Source organism: Atractosteus spatula, chromosome 5, assembly GCF_055471065.1.
Source record: "Atractosteus spatula isolate fAtrSpa1 chromosome 5, fAtrSpa1.hap1, whole genome shotgun sequence".
NCBI classification, from domain to species: domain Eukaryota; kingdom Metazoa; phylum Chordata; class Actinopteri; order Semionotiformes; family Lepisosteidae; genus Atractosteus; species Atractosteus spatula.
The window spans coordinates 16451982-16476387 of NC_142710.1; the positions used below are offsets into that span (position 1 = coordinate 16451982).

Genomic DNA, 24406 nt, shown 5'->3' on the forward strand with positions numbered 1-24406 from the left:
TCTAGGTTTTTACATAACACATTACTGGCAAGGCCTTTTTTGTTATGGGCCATTAAAACTGTTAAAATATTACCCATTGCCTAATTGGCAGTTTAATTAACTTTTTGTTTAGATACGCCTACAATATTAAAAAAGGCATATATCATTCCTATATTAAAGACAGAGTGAGGGTGTGGAGGTTCTAATGCAGGACTTTAAATAACATTTCTGCAGACAGGGTATGGTCCCAATTTCTTGCTGGAGCAGGAGTTGAGTTAGAAAAAAACTGGCCCACGCTACATTCTGCATTTCTGGGATTTAAAGGAATGTCCTGGTCTGAAAGGCCTGTAGGAAGTTGAAATTGGAATTTTTTAGTCATGAACAGTGACTGTTACAAGGGGACCTGATGCAAGTGTTCAAAATCCTCAAAGGCGTCGACAAAGTCAACCCATTGGCTTTCTTCAGATTGAACAGTGAAACACAAACCAGAGGGTACAAGAGGAAGCTTTTGTTCTGCGTTTAAAACTGAGAACAGGGGACACTTCTTTACCCCAAGGGTTGTGGGAGTATGCAGCAAGCTCACCACTCATGTATTTGAAGCCAGTACTAGCCAATAAGAGCTGAATGAAATCATCAGATCAATAAGCTGCTAACTACTAAACATGCCCAATGGGCTGAATGGCCTCCTCTTGTCTGTAACCTTCTGTTTGTCCTCGTGACTTGATGTAATCCACAGTACATGAGCCAACCAAAGTCTCCATCTTTCTGAAGCTAAGAATAATCACTTCTAGTTTGTTGTTGTAAATTCAGTTCTTTTCGATCATCCAAGGTGTTGGTGTTGCTGCGTAAAATGGATATTTATTACTTTTTAAGCTAATATGCAGTAGCACCCCCCTATCATCAGCTTCAATGTCACGTCAGAGCAATTAGCTGTTAAGCAGTCATTTTCAAATAATTAATATAATGTCTTCTGTTCTAGTGCTGTCACACCACTTGCACCAGGAGATTGGTAACTTCGCGATCGTGCCTCTTTAATGGCACCATTATTGAGATCAATGCAGTTGCAGTAGGTTTCCACTTTCTGTTAAGGGTCGAAAAACCTTAATTGTTCATTTTAATAAGAAATATGGGTAATGAGGGATGTAATCTATTAGCGCTGGAGTCCTGAAGCACAATGGAATTGTAGTTTATTTATTTTTTATTGTATTTTATCAGTGTTAATCTATGCTTTTAGCTACTACTTTATTCCCTGAAAATAATGAGTGCCTGTTTCCTGTGGAATGTATTCTCAAAGAGTATTTTTGTTAGGTGGTGTCCTATCCATGCAGGAGCCCTTCAAAAAGTATAAACATCAAATCTTTGATAGAGAAAGATTAGGTAAAGGCAGGGCCTTGGTTATAAAGAATTATTTGTTGAATGATGGTCTTATAATTGATACAATTTGATATAATTGATAATTGATACAATAGGCTGGCAGATTTTCATATGACTGTTATTGCATGTGCATGCCTGTCAGTTGATTCGAATGAATTAAGCATAATACAGTATTAATTTTAGGCAATAACTGTATGCCATTTTTATGTCGGTGTTAAATAAGACTTCCTCTGATGATTTGGTCTCTCTGTCTAAATGTAATACTTCTCCAAAATACTTCACACACCCTAGGGTCGATTGTAATGATTTTTAAAAGTAAACATGTTATTTTGGAGGCGTTGGGCACCTCCTACTTCTTAAAAGGCCAAATCACCTCATTAGGTCTGACCTGGAGATGAAAGTGATCATACAGTATGTGTTTGATACAATGAATCTAAAATGGTATACAATCAAAAATGAAAATAATGCCAAATGCACTTTCAGTACAGGGCAGACATCATTGATCTTGTTCATGATGGTTTCAGGTATTCTGTCATTCAACCTTATTGATATTCAGTTGCTGAGGGTTCTCTCATTTGCTGCTCGGTACTGTATTGGCTGCTCTTAATTTATAGAACACTGAAAAGCAAATATTAGACAGTTTACAGTTGTCTATCATGCTACTTCAGATATGTTTCTTTCAGATGCTTCTCTGTGTTTTCTGTACAAGAAAATACTTCCTATTTAATTCTTTATTATTCTTGTCTGAACTACATTCCCCTGGAAGCAGTGAGGAATGACCTGTCCTCCTCAGTCACCTGACCAATTGGCAGACAACAATTACCCAGGTGACATTTAAAAACGTATGGAATCCATTCCCTCAATCTGGTCATAATATCTTTGTGAAGGTACCATTACATTCAGAAGTAGAAAATGTAGGTGTTTAGTCTGTAAACTGCAATCACATTCTTAGCCTTTTATGACAAAAGTTCCTGTGCAAAATCATCTTAAAATAAATTGTATTTGTCCAGAAACCTTAGCAAGTTTTATATTTATATTGTATAAAATATATAATATAGATTTTATATATATATTATATTTAAACCTTAACTTAACCTTAACTCATGTTTATTTCACAGCAGTGTCTCATGTGAAACTTATATCACCTCACTATAATGAAATGCTGCTCTCAATTTTTAAATATTGGGATCATTTAAAAATGAATCACAACCCATTACTTAAAAAATGAATACAATTAAAAATTAAAAGGGTGCTGGAGCTGTGCGCTGGAAATATTAGCTCGAAACGTTAATCACTAGGTTCTGCCTTGATGTTTAGTCATGTTCACTACAGTTGGATTAAGGGCTGAATTGCTGCTAAAAAGAAGGAATAGGTTGTGTATGCCACCACTCCAGCACTTGTAGCAAGGATTGCCAGAAGTCTTTTGGGTGCGAGGGCAAGAGCTGGATATCTAGAGGAGTCTGCTTTCCAAAACTAATCAGTGTTCTGTCTAGAATGTCGGTCTACGAGCTGGTGTAATGACCTAAAATGAATATGCAAGGAAAAATATTATTATATGCTATACTGCGGTAATTTATAAATGTATAGTACTGTGGTCTAACCATATCAATCATTCTATAAATTGTCAACTTCCTGTGTACGTCCAGTTAGAGGTAATACCCCTTACAATAACGCACTGTTTCCTATTTTTAAACCATTTCTCTATCGATATGCATACATTCCCCTTGGATTCCTATGCCTTTTTAATTTGAGAATCAGCCTTTCATGAAGAATCTTTTCAAATGCTTATTGGAAATCTAATTTATCATACATTTTTATCTAATTGGTATTAGTTAGTTACCTAATTAATATATGTGACATTAGTGTTACCTAATATCGTTGTTTGAAGATTGGTAGCAAGTTAGTTAGACAAGACCTTCCCTTTTTACAACTTGTTGACTGTCTCCTTGTGTCCTAAGTATTATTAGAATATAACTCTTTTCCATAGTCCATACTTTTCATACTTTCATACTTTCCATACTTGTACCAGTAACAGAAGTAAGACTGACTGGTCTGTAGTTTCTTGGATCATTTCTCTCACTGCTTTAGTGGATAAGTGTTACTTTGGCGAGTACTGCTCTCATTTCATGTCACTGCTGAAATATTTGAATATTTATATTTATATATTTGTATTAAAACTGAAATTAATTGCCACCAAGTAACAACTTGTACATGGCCATGCTGCTTGCTTTTAATAAAGAGACTCTTTTGATTAACATTTTCAGAGAAACAGCCTGTGCTGCTCGTGTGAGAGAGGGGGGAGAGAAGGGGGTCAACAGTCAATTAAATTATCATGCTAAATAGAAAGATTTTCCAAATCCATTTATTAAATAATACTTGTCAGCCACACTGTAAATCTCTTATGATAGGCTATAAGGAAGTTGTACCAGTAGGATTAAGCCTTCATAGACTGTTAGTGTGCCCAGCCTCAAATTACTATCCCTTATCTCAAGGTACCAGAGCTACTGTATGTCTTGTACTGACTTCTTCTAAATAGAATAAATGTCATTGAAATTAATTTCATCGTCCTTAAATTAGCTTCTTACTGTGATCTCTCACTTCAGTCAAAATTTATGTCTTCCAGAATTCAATTTCCTTTTCATCCAGGGAAGTTATACTCCCAAGACTGATAGCCTTTTATCAGTACATAACCATTCTGAGGCCTTTCATTAATGAATGCTGTCATCTTCTCTAGATAGGATACTCTCAAAGTATGGCCAGCCAGTGACCAGCCGAAAAACCGAAGTGGATGTGTTTCGTACTTGTGGTTACTAGATATTTTTTTTCTCTGGAAAGTACAGCTGAAGAAAAACTACAGTTTTGTTTTTTTATTCTTCTTTTTGTCACTCCAGGTTCCTGACAGGATAATCTGACATTCCTGTCGGGAACTGTTTTCGGATCAATCATGTTGTTTTATCATATAATTACTGGGAAGGCATGAGTGCAAAAGGTATCACAGTATACTGTAGATATTCACAGTAATTATAGTGCAAGGCACACGTAGAGGTTGGCAGTAGCAACTGCTGTTTTAAACAGATCTTACAAAAATGTTAAGATTTAGCAGTAGTTGGAGCAGTATTAAAATGTTTTGTTAATTCCATTGTAACTACAAACATGTGGGAAAACAATTCACTATTGATCAGACTTGGCTTTTGAATTAAAATCTGGCATCTGTCTCTTGACAGGCTTGATAACTGTGGCAGCAGTCACCTCATCAGATCTTCCAATTTTGTCTTTCCTGGCCTTTGACATTCTTTCTAAATTCCTGTCAGATGAGTGTTCTTTTTTGGCGTGCATTCCAAATTCTTCAACATTGGTTTATCTTTTCAAAATCCATTTTCCTTCTAATATGCATCTGCCTTCTAACTTAAAAATATTATTGGAAATACTGAGCATCACTAAAGACTAAATAAGATATTTATACAGTAAGGCATAGCAAACAAGGTCAATAATTTAAAAAATACATTCATATTAAGGCAAAATGAAAAAGAAGTTACATTTGGAGCTGTTAGGATAATGCAATTAAAGTTGTTATGTGTTTCAAATATCTGCATTAAATATCTAACAATAAATCAAATAGATGTTCTCCTCTACCAGTGACTGTGTAGTCTTCCACATTCGAAGACTGAAACATATTTAATTAGTTTAGTAATGAACAATGCCTTGCTTTAATGTAAAAGTAGAGAGACGTTCTCTTTTCTTTTACATGGAATCCACTTTTATCATCAATAAAGAAATGCAAAAACAGACTGTAAACATTTATCTCACAACAAAGGGGTGGTATGCTTTTTTCAAATAATTTTCTTACATTTTTAACTAATTATTTCAGGTATTTTACAGCTTTATTGTTGTTCACATCATATTACTAAGCCAGCAAATTAAAAAAAATGTTTTGACAATCTGCACTATGTTTAGAAATCATGGATGAATGCTGTTATTAATGGCTAGAAATTGCATCCATGTCACAGCTAGACCAGACAGATGGAATTTTGTTTTTATAAATGATATTGGAGAAGTTATCTGGTCTGTCTCAAAATGAAAACCCAAAAAGAGATCTAAGCTTGTGTAAATTGTGTGTGGTCTTCATCATAAGTTTTCTGTAAAATAATCCTGTCTGTGTGTAATTAGCTAAAAACCTGAAGGTTAAGCAGCATAAAGACAAAGGCTTTTTCCATAAAACCTGTTATATCACATTCATAAAGGCTGTTACAGTCTCAATTCTTGCAGGTCTCAGGGTTTACTGATGTTAGTTCAACATTTACTGCGACAGAGAGCAATACCATCAAACTGTCTCTTTCTCATCATTTGCATACACTGAAAATTGTTCAGGACGAAATTCACTTATCTTTACTGGTGCTGCAAACACCACATAGCACATACAGTAGCATAGCAGTACAGGCATGTCCTCTGGAAAAAGTATCATTGTTTTATTTAATTTTCACCCGACTTACGTGCCAGTGTCTGATATGATAATTCTGTTAATCAGTTTTATTTTAAGGTAAAAATCCAAGTCATGTGCAGTTATGTCAGTGATGCACTCTAGTAAAACAGAGCAATTTCCATGTCTGATGATAATGTAGATACAAATCAGCTTAACTGAGATAGTTAAGGTTGTCATTAGCTGAAAAAGGATTAATCGATTTCTTCAACCTGATTTTGTCAGCCCTTACCTTTCAACAGATATTTCTCTGTTTCCGCTAATGACACAAAACAATAGGTTCAGCTCAACAGTCAGGCACTGGACAGAGAAACAAAGAGCAAACCCTTGTGGAATTGTGGTTCCTGTGCCCGCAACACCACCCTGGAACTCCTTTCTCCCGGCTCATTACCAAGATTTGTGGGCTTGCTTTCTGGGATGATTGTCAAAGCTTACAGAAGAGTTTACACTTCTGTTCCTTTCAGTGACGGGGTCTGCCAATGCAGTTTAACCATGTATTATTGATTTGGTTCTTACATTTGCCCCTTTTCTATAGTACTGATCACTTTCACAGTCCTCCTTAGAATTGTAATGTGAGAATGCAGCCTTTGTTAAACTCCCGCAGTCTCGAGTGTTATGTTTTTCAAAATCACATTGCTTATAAGCTATTGCATGCTTTGGTGCCCAGTTTATAGGTTCCATTTCATTAGCAGAGAGTTCCCGGAGGTGTATGGGTGAGGATTTCTCATTTGTTCAATTCCAGATGTGGCTCTTTTGTGGTGCTAAAAGGCTTTACAACTATAGTCAATTCATCTTATGTATTCATCTTTTCCAACTTTTTGTGAAATTGAGTAAAATTCAATTTTATTGAGTTCCAGACACCCACAACCACAAGACAGTTGTGAATGCCTGGAACAACCTACAGCCATGTTGTCACGGCTGATATCCTGATGTCTCAAGAAAATACAAAATACAATCCACAGTTCAATTAGCTACTGGCTGGACAGGCTCTATGGTTTCTTCACCTTTGTGACCAGTTTCTTATGTAGTTACAGTATGTTCTAATTGAACTATTGAATGTGTGGAGAAAATTCCACTTTTTTACAAAATAACATAGATTTAAGTGTAGGGTGGTATTAGTCAGCCAGGGCTTTCACAGCCTTCTGTGACACAGCGCCCCCTATGACCTTCCTGTTGTTGGCAGGCTTGAGGGGCTGTTAGTGAGGGACTCCTCTAATTGGGGTTGATTCCCCAGTATGGGGCTGCAGTACCAGTGACAACACAACACAGGTGGGCTTGTCCCTGGTGTCTGCCTATACTTCCTCATTCTCCTGCCTGGGAATGGTGGTCAGGGGCTGGTAGGCATGAGCCCAGACACAAATAACATACCAGTGGTAATTCTAAAGTTAAAAAGAAAAACGTTTTGACATTGCTGAGAGCTTGATCCATCAGAAAAAGTTGTAAAGCTGAAGATGTGAGAGCTGTTTTATAGTTATGCATTTCTTTCCTAGAGTCCTTTAACCCTGCAGTTGATTCACTCAGTATGAGTCCATACCAAGCATTTTATTTTGAACTTGCCCCTGTTGAGTTACTCTTCTTGGAGTTCTTGATGAAACCCGGTCAGCAGCAGCTTCATTTGTTCAGTGACAATACACTAATCTATCTTTGAAAGTTAGTTCAGATGTGCTACTGTACTTTCCTTTCCTCACACAAAATCCAGCTCTTGGTAGGTGTATTAAATTATTACTATAGACAATGTTATTATCTTTCAAATGACGTATTTTTCATGATTTGATACCACTGAAGAACACATTGCAGGGTATTCAGGGAACTTTCTCTTACATCCCATAAAACCCAGAGTTCTTATTAATGTGCCATGGTGAGATAAGACGATAGTCCTTATCAATGACCATCTTTTGAGTCATGCTACCTAAGGTAAATGTGCTGTCAGTTATTCAACATGGTGAACATGAGGATAAATCCACAAAGCAGGAATTGACATTCTTGTTAAAATGCCTCTTATACTTAATTTTTTAGACGGGATCCACTGATGGACTAGGTGTGGCGATTCATCAGATTTCGTCCTGGCAATTCTCAGTTGTCCAATCCTTCCTGTGATTTCATTGTTTGTTTATACATTATTCCCCATCGTTTCTAGGCCTTGGCAGGATGTGCTCTGTTCTCTCTGCATCTAGGCCCTTACATCTTATTTGTATGCAGTACAAATTTCAGATTCTGCTCCCAAGCTTCTGCAGAGTGAAAAATGGCCTGCATTTTCTTGATAGCCCATGTGGTTGTGGAGTATAAATGGCTAATGAATTACAGATGAACATTGACGCAAATTAATCTTCCTGATGTCCCTGGGTTATATGGCAGCCATTTAAAAGTTTAATCAATACACTAAAGTTGAAAACATGCAGGCACTGCAGTTGTTTGGTTGTAATAAACATCAGTGGGAAACACAAGGCTTGTACCCAGTACATGCATCATAATGACAGGTATTTATGTTTAATGGACTAAATATTTTTTATTGGAAGAGAACAAATGTCAGCTTAACTTTATAAGCTCTGCATTCAACTTTGCTTTGAGGTTTTTGAAGGATGGCTGACATGTCAATGTTGCTAAAATGCATAAGAAAAATAGAGACAATGTGGGATTAAATAGAACTATTTATTTTCTAATTTCACTCCAGGTTGACATCTTTCACACCTCTGAGCCAGCGTGAGGCTATGTGGTAATAAGGGTAACATTTTCACTCAATAGAAATGACCGATAGACGATTTGGTGTCAAAACTCATCACTGGTTTACAGGTTTATCCATCCCTTTGGGCAAAAAAATGTAATTTACAACAATGCATCTGTCCATTTGCTCTGAAGCCGTTCAAACACAATTCATGATTTTTGATATAAAACAGGTTTCTTTTGATGTAATAAGTTCCATTTTTTCAGCATGCATAACCTATTTCTATTAAAAAAACATCTGCACTTTGAATATTTATTCCCTATGGTAAATCATATTTATTGGCTGAGCCTTTTACTCAATAGCACTAGCTATTGCTGGATAAAAACATATGCAGAACACAGCTTTGAGGCCATCATTAAAATCAGCTTTGATGGTTTAGTACAGGCACTGTTTCTTTTAGATGGATTCTGTAATGGTACTGTTAGTGATAGACATAAACATTATGCCTTTGTTTATAGATTTATTTATTTTTTCTTTGTCATTTTGCATTAAAAACCAATCTGTCATTTGAAAAAAAAACATACTGTATGATATCTTCTCACTAATACAACAATGAATTTCTGGAATCTGTCAGCTGGTCAACATTATTATAATGTGAAACTGTGTAGTAAACCAGATGTGAGAAGCTATTACTGCAGTTACTTTATAACAGAAAATAGAAACGGCCATAATTTGATAGCAGTCCTCTCTAGATTTCGATTTAAAAAATGCTGCATAACAGACTAATTAATAGGTCTATAATTACACAGCAAATCAAAATTATGGGAAGGAAATGGAATAATTTTACGTTACAATATTGCCATAGAGCCACACTGATGGTAGAAGTCCAAATGACATTGGAAAGGTTTCAAATGTTACTCATTTCTCGTTTGTCTGTTAGTACTGTTTTGTCAAGCTGAACATGGTTACGATGTTATCTGGTGAGCTAACTGGGATCGAAGTTAAAAACGACAATCATTACAATCAAGAGCTGAACGTCAGTTTTTCTGTACTTCAGGCTTTTAAGGGACAGGCAAGTTTCCTTGTGCTTCTATTGCTTATTGTTTAAAAGGTGACTCTATCTGTTCGGTGGGTGGGACTGTGGAATTTATGCTCACTGAAAGTCACCTTCCTCTTCATTTCCGTTCTAGCGAGTGATAAATTTCAGTAGTCTATGAAATTAATTTTTGTTTGTTATTGTTCACCACTTCCATCTAACAGTGAAACCCGTAGATGTACATATCGTACATGTTATAGGAATAAATAGAAACTACATCATAGAGTGCTGGCAGTGACAGATAAACAAACTAGGAGAGATATATTGTTTTGAAAATAATAGCCCTGCTACATGCCTGCATCTGTCTAACCTCGTAATTCATTTTCACATTGGGTTATGGATGTCTGCACAGAGCAAGTCTATCTTCCCTTTAGGTATTATTTCAGCCCTTTGAGATAATAAGGAAAGTTTAATTGCGTTGTTAATTGATTTTTTGCACAACATTATTACCTTGATTGATTGCAGAGTTGATGAAAATGTTAGACACAGGAGGTGTAAAGTATCAGCCCAGTAAGAAGTGGAGCCTTGCAGAGAATAGATAACCTTGATGTTAAGAGCTACATCCTTCGGATATGTCTTTCCTTGACATATTGATGGCCCTTGAAAAGGGAAAAGCTGATTGTATGCAGAATGCAATCATTAAACCCACTTCAGCCTGCTGTTGATTAATTTGTTTTTTCCTGAAGGATCTAGTTAAGCAGAAGGCCTCGCTGGCTTCGGCAGCAGCTATTTTTCAATTTTCAAACTGTGTCTTAACCCTGTCCTCTCAGCAGTCAGACAAAAAAAAATTAAAGGAAATATTAATACTGATAACTGGAAAGAGCAAGGAAGCGCACTGTGATGTGTAATTACTGTTTGTGCACCAGCCTCACAATTCATGGGGACCTTCTGAAGCACCTGTCAGCAGCCCAGGCGCAAGCCAGAGCACAAACCGATGAGATATGTGTAGTGGCTATAGGCACCGGCACAAACATGCTGCGCTGGGCACAACATCACTTCTCTTGCTTTTGTGAAGTGTCAGCAAACCTGTGAGCATGTCTTCAAATTCCTATTGGTTCTTAAAAAAAACCCAATTCATTTGTTCCCTTTTTGAGCTGCTGATAATATATATATATATTACATTTATTTTTAAGGGGTTCTGTATATGATTTCCTTGCATTTATTCAGCACCTTTTGCCTCAAAGCACTTTACTTAAATAGGAGAGGATCCCCACTATGTGAAGCATCCATTTTGTGCCGGCAGCCCCTTTGCACAGACGATGGAGACATGCACAATTGCTTCACCAGCTGGAGGGGAGCTTTCCAGAGGGCAGACCCTACAAACCCAGAGTGGAGTTTAGCCAGGACGCTGGGGTTGACACCCCTGCTCTTGAAAATGCCTAGGGATCTTGAACAGGGCCTCAGGACATCGGTTCAGCATCTCCTACATCACAGTGCTTCAGGTCACCACAGTGGGGCATGAGTTTGATCATTTTGGTTCACAGGGAAGATCACCACCTTCTGGTCCACCAACGGTATTGCGTTTTGCGGCAGTATTAATCACATCACAAAGTAGAAACCACTGAGCTGAGCTGAAATAGTATGAAGAATATTAAGATCGTATTAATATTAATATGATTAATATTTAAAGTGAATGTTTAAATATGACATCTGTTATTGTCATATTCAAGTAACAGTCAAATTGATTTATATTCAGAATTGTTTTACTGGAATAGTGGGTTTGTATGTTTGTGTGCTAAATATGAAAGCATAACAGGTTTTTCCAGTACACACATAACAGTAAATAGTAATATAACTCTGACATAGAATGCAAAGAATATTAAGATCTCATTAATATTACTATGTTAACACCCATAAACAATATATTTACTAATAGTGACATAGATGAAGCATGAGCACATGCTTAACACAGAATGATGACTGCACGAAACTCGATAGGGAGACATTTTGAATTTGTTTTTTCAAGAACAGGTTGTTTATTGTTGTGATTATGGTGTTCACTGTTGGAAGTGTCTTGTTTTAATCCCTTTGCAGACACATTGCTGCTAATTCAAAAACAAAAAGTATTTATTGTCAAAATGGATGCCTGCCATGTAAGAGGTCATTTGATCTCTGATGAAATGTCAGAATTTCTGTCTCCTTTCAGAGGTGACAGGGCTTGTAGTCACTTGAGTACATACTGTAGGTGCATTACCCTGTCATATTTATCTAAGACTCTTTAATTGTATGTGTTTGAACTTACATATGCCTATGCATTGTTAATCTTGCAGAAAAGGGAAAACATTTTGTACATTTTAAAAATAGTAAATTTGCTGTTTTGTGTTGCTTAATGTTCTATATTTCATTTTCCTAAGAATAATTGGTACTTTTTCATTGTAAGACTCGGATTTTCATGCTCTGACTTCTGGAAGATGTAGAAATAAACATTTTCCAAAGGACATGAAGTTAAGTTTTCTCTCGAAAGGACTGTTGTCTACTGGAATATTATTATAACTGCAGGTAGTGTACGAGAGATTTCTTAATATAATCAGCTCTAAAAGCACAAGCTCAGTTTGAAGATGAACAGGTCACTGTCATTCAAGAAGGTAAAGATATACTCCTTTAAAAAAAGCAAGGTATGACATCTGAGGAACAAAGTGTTGATTGTTCCACTGCCAGCATACACATAATGGAAACATTAGCTTCCAGATAACTTTTAATCTGTCAGCTTAATGGCTACTTAATGTGCACAGGGCTCTAAATGTATGTCAGACAGGACTGGTATAAAGTAATATACTTTGTGGCCTGAAAAGATCTAGATGACTCCAAGCCCTGACACAATATGGTTTATTATTAAGTATCGGCTCATCAGCTTGTTCCCACAGACTTGGGACAAGCTTCTCAATTTTCCAGTAACAGATTATGTGAGAAAGAGCTAGCTACGCATTTTTCCCCCCTTTTTTTCTTACTTTTTTTTTGCAAATTACAACCTTCGTCTCCAGCTGTGCTGGGAGCCCTGGAGTGTAGTTACAGCAAGCTGCACTTTATCACACATCAGCTTGGCTGCCAGTTTACACTGAACATGCACTTGGTCCCTCAGGCCAAGGATGCAGACTTCACATCTTTGTATTCCTATCACCGTTGCTACAGTTTTCCAGCATCCTCTCCCAAATGACTCTTTTAAAACTAGTGTGGGGAAATCTGACATCTTGCAGGGCTTGCTAGCTGATGATAGTTGCCATGAAATCTGGAGAATATTCATAGCCTCTGTCCTGCCCTGCATCATTGTAACACAATTACTGGAAAAGAAATCTGTGCTGCGTTCCAATTCGGAAAATGAAAAACATTTCTGAAAAAGCTTAATTTACCGGCAAAAAATAAAAAAATAAAAGAGGGATTCGCTTGAAAGCTTGTCATCTCTTTTAAGAACAACAAAAAAAACATCAGTTCTATGAAATTGTTCCCAAAGGCGTAATCACTCGGTAGCTGGTAATATTCTAAATTAGCCCAAAGATAAATTTGTTGAAAAGAAACGTTTGGAGAGTGTAGTGATAAACTGCATTATGTGACCTGGTAATGTTTCCCATTTCCCCAGAGACATTGGCAGAAATGACAGGGTCCTGATTTACTTAATAATATGTACTCATACTTTATTCATCAAGTAAAACAGTAAAGAAACATTATGAGGTTTGTTATTATTATTATTTCCATATTATACCGTTTTATCAAAGTATCGTGGCAGTTTCTGTGCCTGTAGGCATTTGCATGTAGACTTCAGCGGAGTACAATTTGTTAAACCTAATAAAATCCTTTACAATACTTGTTTTTTCTTAATTGCACACAGTACAGTTCTTAAACATAGATGCCGTGTTTATTATATTTATGTTTAACCTTATTTAAATTTTATTCACTGTGTTCTGATTAACTTCTCGGTTTACATTTATTTAACACGGACAGCAGTGCTTTGTTGGCTTAAGATATTTCCACTCCAGCACTGTAACATTGTTTCTAGATGTTCTTTTCTATAAACTGCTTGAGACCTTTAAATGCCTAATTAAATTGGAAGTGTCAACAAGTTTGGAAGCATTTATGTTTTTCTCTGCATTGGCAACAACTGAACAGGCTGATCTGTGAGTTAAAAAATATTTGTATAGATTAATGTTTGAAGGGGATTAAAAGAGCCAAAGAGAGAATTCTCTATGTCTTTTTAGTGCTTGAACAAGAGAATCATTTTGATTTCTTATGCAAAGCAAAACTGAATTTCTCAATGGAATATGTAAGATAGAACACAGCATGAACTCTGAACTTATTCTCTCAAGAATAAATGGAACCAGGTGAACATTCCTTCTTGCATGTAACTAATGTCCTGTACAAACTTATTTGCATTCTTCCCTTCTGCTTCTGCTTGAAAAAATTAGAGAGCAGGCCCATTGCTTTTATTTGAAGCCTTTTTTAAGGGCTGTTTTGATGAGTACCGGACAATGGAAGGACAGCTATACTGTAAGTCTGGGTGAGCAATCTCCGCATATCCAAGTGTTCCTCAGATTAAACCATTTCAGAGTGCAGGAGTTTGGAAATGTTGACTTGACTCCAGTCCCAGAGTCTTTGTCCCCAGGCGAGCGGCAGCTGCTGGAATTCTTTTCTCTCTGCTGCAGTGTCCAATGCCTCCGCTGAACATACAGGAACACGGGCATCTCGTTCGTTAGAGACTTTATTCAAGGTGACAGCTCCTCACACTTCAGTGTTGGGATCACCTCAAGTAGCTGAGATATCAGGAAAAATGAGAGCGCTTCTACTACAAAGTCCAAATTTAGATTGACTGAGGTTATCCCCAGGCCCCTGTGCCCAATTCCTCCCTGACAGAACAGGCCTGCCAGTAACTTGTTCTATAAGGAGACTCAAGTTTGTAATGACATCTTGGGAGAAAGCTGGCTGCAGATGCAGAGGAGAATACTTTGAAGCGATAGGAGATGATGTCAGGTTCAGTTAGAATTGAAGACAGTGTTAGAATATGCTTGGCACTAATATGGCACCAGTATCTCTGTCCTCATCTCTGTTTTCTGTCACTATGTACAATTCTGGGCCTGTCTCTCTAACCCTGACAATGTCTTTTCAGATCATGTTATTGCTAGCTCTGAGCTGCACTCAGCAACACATCACTCAGCCTCTTTGTTTGAAGTCTGCCCTTTTTTGTCATTAATGCACTTGATGTCTATTTAAAAACTGACGGTGAATGCAGTATCTGTTTTCCTGTCGAGGGATCATTGACAATATTAATACCACTTGTCCTTGCCTCATTTACTAAGAGCTGACACCTAGCTGCAGTCTACAGCATTCATCAAGTGGCGCTTTTCTCTCACTTGGACGTTTCATAACAGTCCTACTTCTGTCCCTTCAAAAACCAGAACAGACAGCAATTAGGACTTTTGTCAAGGGTAACAATAAAGCTTTCTTTACAAAGCATTCTGAGACAATTCAACCCTATAAATCATCCAGCTGGTTTGTTTTGCATTTTTGCAGGTACTGTATGTTGATAATGCAAATGCTTTTTCTCTCCAGTAAAAAAAAAAGAAACATTTGTCTTTTCAACCTTTTATTTACATGAAAGCTATGTCATCTTAAAAACATCATGTTTTAATCTCTTAGACCAAATGCAAAAGACTGGGGGTCTCAAGTGTTACAACAAGAACTGTAGAAAAAAAAGCTGCTACAAATTGGCACATGGACAGATCAAAATAACAGCACCTGACATGATGCAATAAAATGTTCTATGCAAATGAAGGCTGTCAGTGAAATGAGGCACCGCATACTAATCACAGGACTGTGTGACAGCAAATAATGACAACTCTAAGGAAAGAATTAGGGTAAGAAACAAGTATTAGCAAGGTATTGGTAAAATGACGTCACAATGGAGCAGTAAACTAAAATTTATGACAGCACAGAAAGTCAAAAATAATATTCTCGAACTGGGAATTATGAGTTTATGCTACTTAGAGAAGTGTTTTTTTATGCGACACTTATTGTCATTTATACACTTGTTAAAAGCATGAATACTGACATGCATTTAAAATATAAAAAACATAAAAATATCAGAATGATTGCATCTGAGTTTTGAATGAACTGTTTTTGTATAAACGGTGCTTTGTAAACTATTCACACCACAGTTTTCACATTTTGTTCCTACAAAGCTTGCAGTCATGACAAATAGCAAATAAATATTTATTATATACACATCCTACTCTCTACATTCAAAGAAAAGTATACAAGAAGGAAATAAACAATTAATATGAATAAACTGGGACATTTTTTGCAAATAAAAAAGTCATGATTGCATACAGTAAGTATTCAAACCCATTGCTGTGGCACACTTAAATTAGTGGCCTCAGTCTGTGTGTAATAATAGTGTTCCGAATTAATAGTGATTTCTGAATAAATACACTTCTCTCTGTAAGATCCCTCAGTCAATAAGAGAATTTCAAATAAGATTCAACCATGCCATCAGAAGACCTTGAAGGCCATCAAGGGGCCTCCAAAACAACTCAGGAGTAAAATTGTGTAAAGGCAGAGATTAGGACAAGTGTATAAATACATTTCAAAGAACCTTAATATCTGTTTGAGGATGGTGATGCCAATAATTAAGAAGAGGAAAGCACATAGGCATTGTATAGATCAGACTGTCCCTCCACGCTGGGCACCCAGGCAAGGAAGAAACTGGTTAGGGATGTCAGTGTGAGCACAATGGCGACTTTGAAAGAGTTACAGAATCCAGTGGTTGAGATGGGATGAAAAATCCTTGGATTACATCACAAAGGGGGCTTGTATGGAACTAAAAAAACATCAAATCCCACATGGGGTTTGCAGCAAAGCAGCTGTGTGGTACTGCAAACATGTGGCAAAAGGTTTTGTGGTCGGACAAGACAAAATTGGAACTTTTTTTGGTCTTAATCCAAAGCGTTACATCTGAAATCAACCTCAGTATCAATCAGTCAGCACCATCCCTACTGTCAAGCATGGTGGTTGCAGCGTTATGCTGGAATTCTGGTTCTCATTAGCAGCGACTCAGAAGCTTGGCAAGACAGAGCAGCAAAGAACCTGCAAATTTTAAAGGAAAACCTGCCTCAGACCAAAAACTAGGACACAAATTCACCTTCCAGCAGGACAAAAATTCAAAGCACAAGGCCAAAGCTACACTGGAGTGGCTTATGAATAAGAAAGTGGATGTCTTTGAATAGCCCAGTCAAAGTCCTGACTTGAGTTCTGTTGAGAATCAGTGGAAAGACTAACCCAGAAAAACCTGCATCTGTACCTACCGCAAAAGAAAATCACAGGTCTGAATATTATGCAATATATTTCATACTTTTGTTTTTGCTGACATTCACTGTAATTGATTTTATTCTTAGAACTCTTTAGTTTGAATTTAGTTTGCATATTCAGGTTTTGATTAAAATATTACATTTTTTAAAAAGCATGTGGAATTTCATAAAATGAGATACCATAGGATGGGTATGAATACAGTATATTTGCACGGCACTATATACTGAATGCCACAACAAATCTTTGAATGTATGTTCTTAGAAAAATCATTTTTTTTAATTAATTGATCATTCATGACTGATTGTGATTGTGACATTAGATGTTGCATACAGTAAGGGATAAATCACCTCCTTAGTAAAAGAATTGATTGGGCACAGGTGATGAAGAGATTTAACCTGTCAAATGATAAGCCTGGTGGAAAACAAGAAAGAAAAACACAGAAAGGGACCGATATGCTGTGCTTATCAAGAAAAAGTCCTTTGTGTGATCACTGTTTTGGAGTCTGGGCCACAGGATTTATCACATCATGGGCCTGCAAGCAGTGGAGCTCCTGTAGGTCCTCCTTGACTTTGAGTCAAGGTTTATGTGGAAAACCCTGACACACTTTAGCGAGTGTGGTGCAGACCTACAGAGAGAGATGTTGATTGATATGAACAGGATAAAGAGGGTCCAACTGTGCTGGTCTGCTGGTGTGTCTAGTCTCACAGAACTCCCCCTGTAGAGGTGGATGGAGGCCTGACTGCATGGTGCTACACTGATCAAGTCCCAGGACCTCACCTGCTGCCCTTACCTGTTGGCTCATCCTCATGATACAACTTTTAGGACCAAGCAAAGCTGCAGTGTGTGATGTTAATGGAACACGATGTTCTCAGTTTCAGTCTATGACTTATGATAATTATGTATTAATACTATATATATATATGTAATCCAACACATTCTAGAGTTATTGGACAGTGATTGTGCTTTAATCTCATTTCAATTGTTTTTGACAAGTTTTATTCATCTGCTCTTCCAGTAGCTTAAGCTTGCGGATAGTATGGCAGTATGAACTGTTTTTATTGTGGGTTTTGCAATTTCAAAGTAGCAGTAATTGAAATAATTTGTTCTTTCTCTGTACTCTTTTTATGTGTGAAGATGAAGTAGAAGGAACACTTTTCGTGGAAGCCATGTTCTTCATAATGAGTTTATAACGATAATCAGAAGTCTGGAATTTAATGCCAGATATTTTCAAAATATTTTGACCCGCCCTGTAAGCAAAACATTAATTTAACATCAACAGAAGTTATGAATTCCTGTGAAAATTGAATGGGTTACTAAATGAAACATGAATTTATGTTTGCTAAATGCAGCCTATTTATTCTAATGTTTATTTACAAATATATTGTATCATCAGAGTGAACATGGCATCACACTGAACTGAGATTACAAGAACATGAGGAAGTGTTCACCCTGCTGTGCAACGTGGGCTTTAATTCCAGATATTTTTGGAATATTGTTTCACGATGTGTCTCTCTTTCATAGTGATCAGACAAACACACAATGCTAGAATGTACTTTGTGGATTTTTACAGTGCTTGCTTTGTGATGTTCATATTAGACACTCATAAAAAAACAGAACAGATGAAGATATATTCAATTTGTTTACTCGCTGAGTGATAGTTAAAAAAAATTTGGAAAGTGTATTATTGAGGGTCTCGTCTAGTCTAATAAATTCCCTAACTCCAAATGTAGCCCATACTACTACAGACACCTTTATCTGCAGTGTTGCTCTCCAGACAGTGAGACATGACTCCTGACCCTCTGTCCATTGATTTCTGTAATAATTGCTTCCTCATAGACCAAACTTTTCAATTTTTTCACTTCGACAAGGCAAAGCAAGCTTCTCCACTATCCACTGTCTAGACATTGTCCTTGGGCAAAATGCAGCCTTTTTAGTGCGACTTTGTCTGAAAATAAGTGTTCTTTCCTGTGGTGCATCTCTTAGCCTTGCTTTAATAAGACAATGACAAATAAATGAGATGGGGATTTATTTGTTTTCCTGGTCTGTCATCCAATTTGAACAATTTGAAAATAATAAAGGTGTATGATGAGCATAGTATACTGGTTTGATGTAAGCATTTACAGAGTTTTGTCTTTATTTTTAAAAAAAGTATATCTCAAGAGGTTTTAATACAAAAATGGTTACAACTTCATTGTTCTTTGATTCATTTCTCTCATGTCTGGACAGCACAATAAATTGTATAAAGCTGGGTTCGATTAATCTGGCCTAACACTTCAAAAAAATATGTAAATCCTTGGGAAATCTTTAAAATATGAAATAGGAATCTAACCTACAATGCTTGCTGTTTGTTAATAGTTTTATCTAGACATTTTTTCCTCTTTTTAGTATGCAGCACGTATGCGATGCACAGTAGCACGAATGTGTCCAAATAGCTGCAGTTTTATGGAGGAGGCATATTTATGAAATTATTTGAAAATATATGATATTTTAAAACTTTTCTGACAGCTTACAGAATACCAAATCAGCCAAAGCTGTGATTACATCAAATAAGCTTTTTCCTGTGCAGTTTCTAGTGTAAGGATAGGAAGCACATTGGAGGACCAAGTCTCAAAAGCATTAATATTTATGTGTTAATGAAGAACTGTGCGAAATATTTACATTCACATTTCTTGGGAGTTCAAGTGCAGTACTGCGATCGAGATGCAAATGAAAACAGACAGTTCTTTGATCAATTAAAATCATTGATGAAAAGGTAAAAAGGGAGTCGGAGATTATCGACTGGCCGCTGTGTCATTTACAGCAGACGTTCAGACATTCAGAGAGAGTTTGTTATGGAAACCTATTGCGATGTGTAATGCATCACCCCACATGGCCTGATGCATTTTTATGTAAAAAATATTGAAAATGGTGGGTGTCTGCCTTGAACCACATTAGGTTTGCTAGTAAACGAAAATATTTTGGGCAGATGAAGTAGGATATTTTCCCCTTGATACAGCTTAAACTTAATTGTTATATTGTTTTGTGTTTTATTACGACCTTCCTCTTCATGTGTTCCCAGGTGTGCTTGCCAAATGCCGGTATGTGTACTATGGAAAGCATTCCGAAGGAAACCGATTCATTCGCAACGACCAGCTTTGACTGCTCGACAGGGGCTTCATCTGAAGAAGAAAGTGAGAGAGTGAAGTGGTGGTGGGAGATGGGGTGGGGGGTGGGGGGCAGTAAATAAACAAGCGAGTAAAACACATATCACCTTTCCATTTTGAACAACCAAATGCAGCCCTCTAGTGCCTTCTGCTGACTTTGCCAGCTCTGTCACATCCATCCTTCTGTCGCAGTCTGAGCAGTCACATCAAGATTGACAGGACTGCCTTTAAGCAGCTCCCTTCCGCCAGAGTGACAGACAGCTGCAGCCGAGTGCCTGGACTGACAGGATGAGCACCATGATGGATTGCCTGGCCCAGCGGCTGCTCAAGGAAGGACAAAGGTCACACCTGAGGCTGCCCTGAGCATGCGCACACGCCTCCGACAGGCTGCTTCAAAGTCAGAGCAGGAGTTATGTCACCACGGCATCTTTCTGCAAGAGAAACTTACAGACAGCACCATTTTGCTTTTTGCATTGCTGGGTATATCGGTGATGGTCGACTGTTCCACATATTTGTTATTCAAGCATCGCGTTATGTGGTGTTCACTGTTGTTACATGTTACACAACTTTCACGTCAGAAAGCACAATTTGTGATTATTTTGCATAGTGTATTATGCAAAGCTAAGGGGGAACTGCACCTCATTTTTTATATTTCGGGGTTATATTGAATCGCCAATGATGAGCGCATTTCAAACCACAACGAAACAGCCAAGTACATGGTAACATGTACAACCTCCAAATTACATCACACAAAAGTTTCAGTGTAATTTATTGCACCATATTGCCTTCCTTTCTGTGATTCAAAACGAGGCAACAAAACATCCAACGACAAGCAAGTGGTCCTGTTACATTGTAAACATGCTTTAGACCAGTGGTTCTCAAACTGTGGTACTGGTACCAGCAGTGGTATGTGGAGCGCCGCCAGCTGGTACGCCATATGACCCTGGAACTTTGTTGTGTGCACTGAAAAATCGGGATGGGTTTTCATATTTTCTATTTTAAGACGTGTTGAATACGCAGCCTACGTACTACGATACAGCGCGCGCTAATACTTGAGTGGACACAGAGCTACAATGTAATTCTATACCACTCTATAGGAATGCGTGCTATGAAGTAAGTGACCAATTCTATTTAAAAAAACTTATCTCCAGGAAATAGAGAGGTAGGAGAATGTGCATGAGTTAGGAACAATGTCAATGTTGTAAACACAGGAATGCATAGAAGTGCGTGCTAGGAACGCTGGTAATCTTGTGAGCACAGGAAAGCGTGATGGATAACAGAAAATATTTAAGAACTGTTCTAGGTTAATTTGAGAAAAATACACCGAGTGTCTCTGTGTGTCGCTCCCATGCGCATGAAATAAAACTTTAAATAAATGCGGAAATAAAAACGGAAACGCGGAAAAATGCAAGCTTGCGGATTGCTAAAGCAGGTAAGCCCAACACTATTTTTGAAGAACCTTATTTACCGTTGGCAAAAGAGCTGACGCGTATTATGTGTGGAGAAAAAGCTGCTAAACAGCTCGACCTGCTGCCCCCTCTGTAAGACACAGTCACTCATAGAATTATTTAAATGGCGGATGATATCAAAAGTACGCTGGTAGAGCGCGTTAAGATGAGCAAATGCTTTTCACTGCAATTAGGTGAGTCTGTAGGTGAGTCGATTTGGCCAATTCGCTCGTTTACATTAGATACGGGTTTGAGGTTACTGTACGTCCCATGAGGACTCTCTGTTCTGTAAACCACTACCAACAGGAACTATAGGAGAGCACATATTTCAGCTCCTGAATGAATTTATCGAAGAGAATGGCATCGACTGGATAAAATGTGTCGGAGTTTGTACATATGGTGCTAGAGCGATGACAAGCCGACACAGCGGTGTAGTTGCACGAATTAGAGAGGTTGCTCCAGAAATTAATGGACGCATTACAACATCCACCGCGAGACCTTTGCCGTCAAGAAAATGCCTGACGATTTAAAATCTGTTAGACTCTGTTGTGAATTGTATCAAGGCTCAAAAAATGAATTCACATCTGCTTTGCTCGACTAAACAGGCTCACCCCTCTCACTGAAATGGTGCTTTTTTATTGTTTATTTTTATTTGTTGTTGTTCCTGTTTTTTTTTCTGTAAAGGGCTTTGAGAAGCCACCTTTAAAGGCACTATATCAAATAAAGTTTATTATTATAATATGTATTATATGTGTGTGTGAGTGTGCGCGCACACGCGCGCACATGTTGGTCATTGAGAATTTCTGGGGTTCCTATGAGAAGATGACTTGTAGGTGGTACTTGGATGCTTTGGTTTGATCAGGGGTGGTACTTGGTCCAAAAAGTTTGAGAACCACTGCTTTAGACCAAGCAAATTTTGCTACTATATTAATAGTAAATATTTTCATGAAACCGACACATACAAGGCAACATGTTTTTAGATACTTTTAAGTATTGCAAAAAAAGCAATCTTCCAACCAAATAACATACACTTATAATAATTAACAGTATAAGAAGACCATGTTTCTCATTTGCTTACAGTGACTAGTGAGCAGGAAGGGCCGCTTTATGTCACAATTCGCTCAAGCTCTCGCTCTTGACCTGTAGTGACACCAGCAGTTTCTCCTCTGCCTGCAACAACCTGGCAACCATACAGTAGTTTCACAAAGTTCACAATTTTACACTTAATTTGAAATTTGTTACATTTTGCAATATTGTCAATGAATTAATGAATTAATTTTGCTCCTGAGATTTAAAAACCGGTCTGAGAAATTGTGACTGCAGTTCCCCTTTAAAACATTTTAAATGAGTGATTCTTAGTCCTGCAGTTGTTATTTTTTTGTGACAGGGAGTTTAGATTCCTTAAGGAGTGCATTGTAAGTCAATACTAGAAATTGAATACAATAAGCTGTTGTTGCAAAATGGAAATAAATGAAAACATAAGTACAGTTCTGACATTAAATTTGGCTAACAGGAGTAAAATATATATTGGCCTACTGCTTCCATCCTTAATTCAAGAAAGAATGTCACTAAATCTTAAGTTGTTAAATCCTTCTGTACACTTGCAGTATTAATCACTGTGTAGCGTACTGCATATCTCACAGTATCTTAGCTCAATAGACACATATCCTGAACACTTAACATGAGTAAGCAGACACCAGCTGTCCACTCCAGCAGCCTGAGAAACATGCGATTGCTAGCTGTAAAAGGAAGCTCTGGCAAAAGGGAGCCTCTGTCTGCTGGCAGCCATGCAGTGAACAGGAGAGTCATGAGAACAATGCTATGAGAGATTCTAGAAGAAACAGGTGTTCTTTTGCACTTGTCTATATATATTTACTTATGTCAAGTCACTGTATACATAGCCGAAAACTCCCCTTTTCTCATGGAAAATGAACACATCACTGTCAGTGTGCCTTTTGTGTAACATTGGGAGGAACTGTCTTTTTTTATTTTACTGTTGTAATGAAATAGATGTCAGTGATTATGGACTCACTGTTATCAATGGAGTTTGGGTTTTAAGAATGCAAGAAGTAGGCTCATCACCTCATCTGTACAATTATTCATAAATTTGTTTCCTGTCCAAATACTTCTATTGAAATAAATGGTGAACTGCACTCTTTTGCTACGTTTTATGTATTAAGAATGAATAAAGGTGGTTAAATTGATGGAAAGTGTCTTGGTTAAATTAGAAGAAGTGCACAAGAAGTCAGAGCTAACTTTGATGCAGCAGGCGGTTATATCACTATAAACTTGTCTCACTGCGCCAGTCGGGTGAACTATTAACTGGTGACTTGGATCACCTGGAGACGGTTATTGACCATGCCCATTCCAGGTGTTTCTGGTCTGGTGAGTTCTGGGCTCTGTCATTGAGTTTCAACTCTGAGCCCCTCAAGTCCCTATGTTTTGTCTCTGAACCCTTCGAACTTGTTCTTGACTTTCCTCTCTGAGCTTCTCAAGTCTTTGTCTCTGTGTTTCCGGAGATTTTTTCCTTAGCTGTGCTTTGTTGGGACCTCATCTCTCGGATCACTCCAAGATCCTGAGATCAGCTTTGTTTTCCTACACTGTGTATCTCAGCTTGGACCTTAACTTACCCCTGCCTTGTCTCCCAGACGTCCCTTATGTGCTATGGACTCTTAAGCTTAACTTGATCTCACTGGCTTTGACCCCTGCTTGCTTGCCCACAATCTCAGGCTGTGTTCTTACCCTCATTTCCTAGCCTGCCAAAGCACGCTGCCTGTCTGCGCAAACAGCAGCAGCTCCCTGAATCCCGTGCTAGCTACAGCACCATGCCTGTAGCTGTTTAGTACAGTTCCCAGTGCTTGTGTCCATTGTCAGGATAGGCTCCAGCTCCCCTGTGATCCTGCACAGAGTAAAGCAGTTAGAAAGTGGATGGAT

At 37.7% G+C, this 24406-nt stretch overlaps 1 protein-coding gene across 1 annotated transcript in view; it reads left to right on the forward strand.

Moving 5' to 3' along the window:
* lrmda (leucine rich melanocyte differentiation associated) overlaps positions 1-20027 on the forward strand; it is a 328324-nt gene extending 308297 nt beyond the window's left edge. The window contains exon 8 of the mRNA XM_088915763.1: positions 19940-20027. Within this exon, the coding sequence (XP_088771889.1) occupies positions 19940-20019 (80 nt within the window). The 3' untranslated portion in view covers positions 20020-20027. The remainder of the gene's footprint in view (positions 1-19939) is intronic.
* The last annotated feature ends 4379 nt before the right edge of the window (positions 20028-24406 follow it).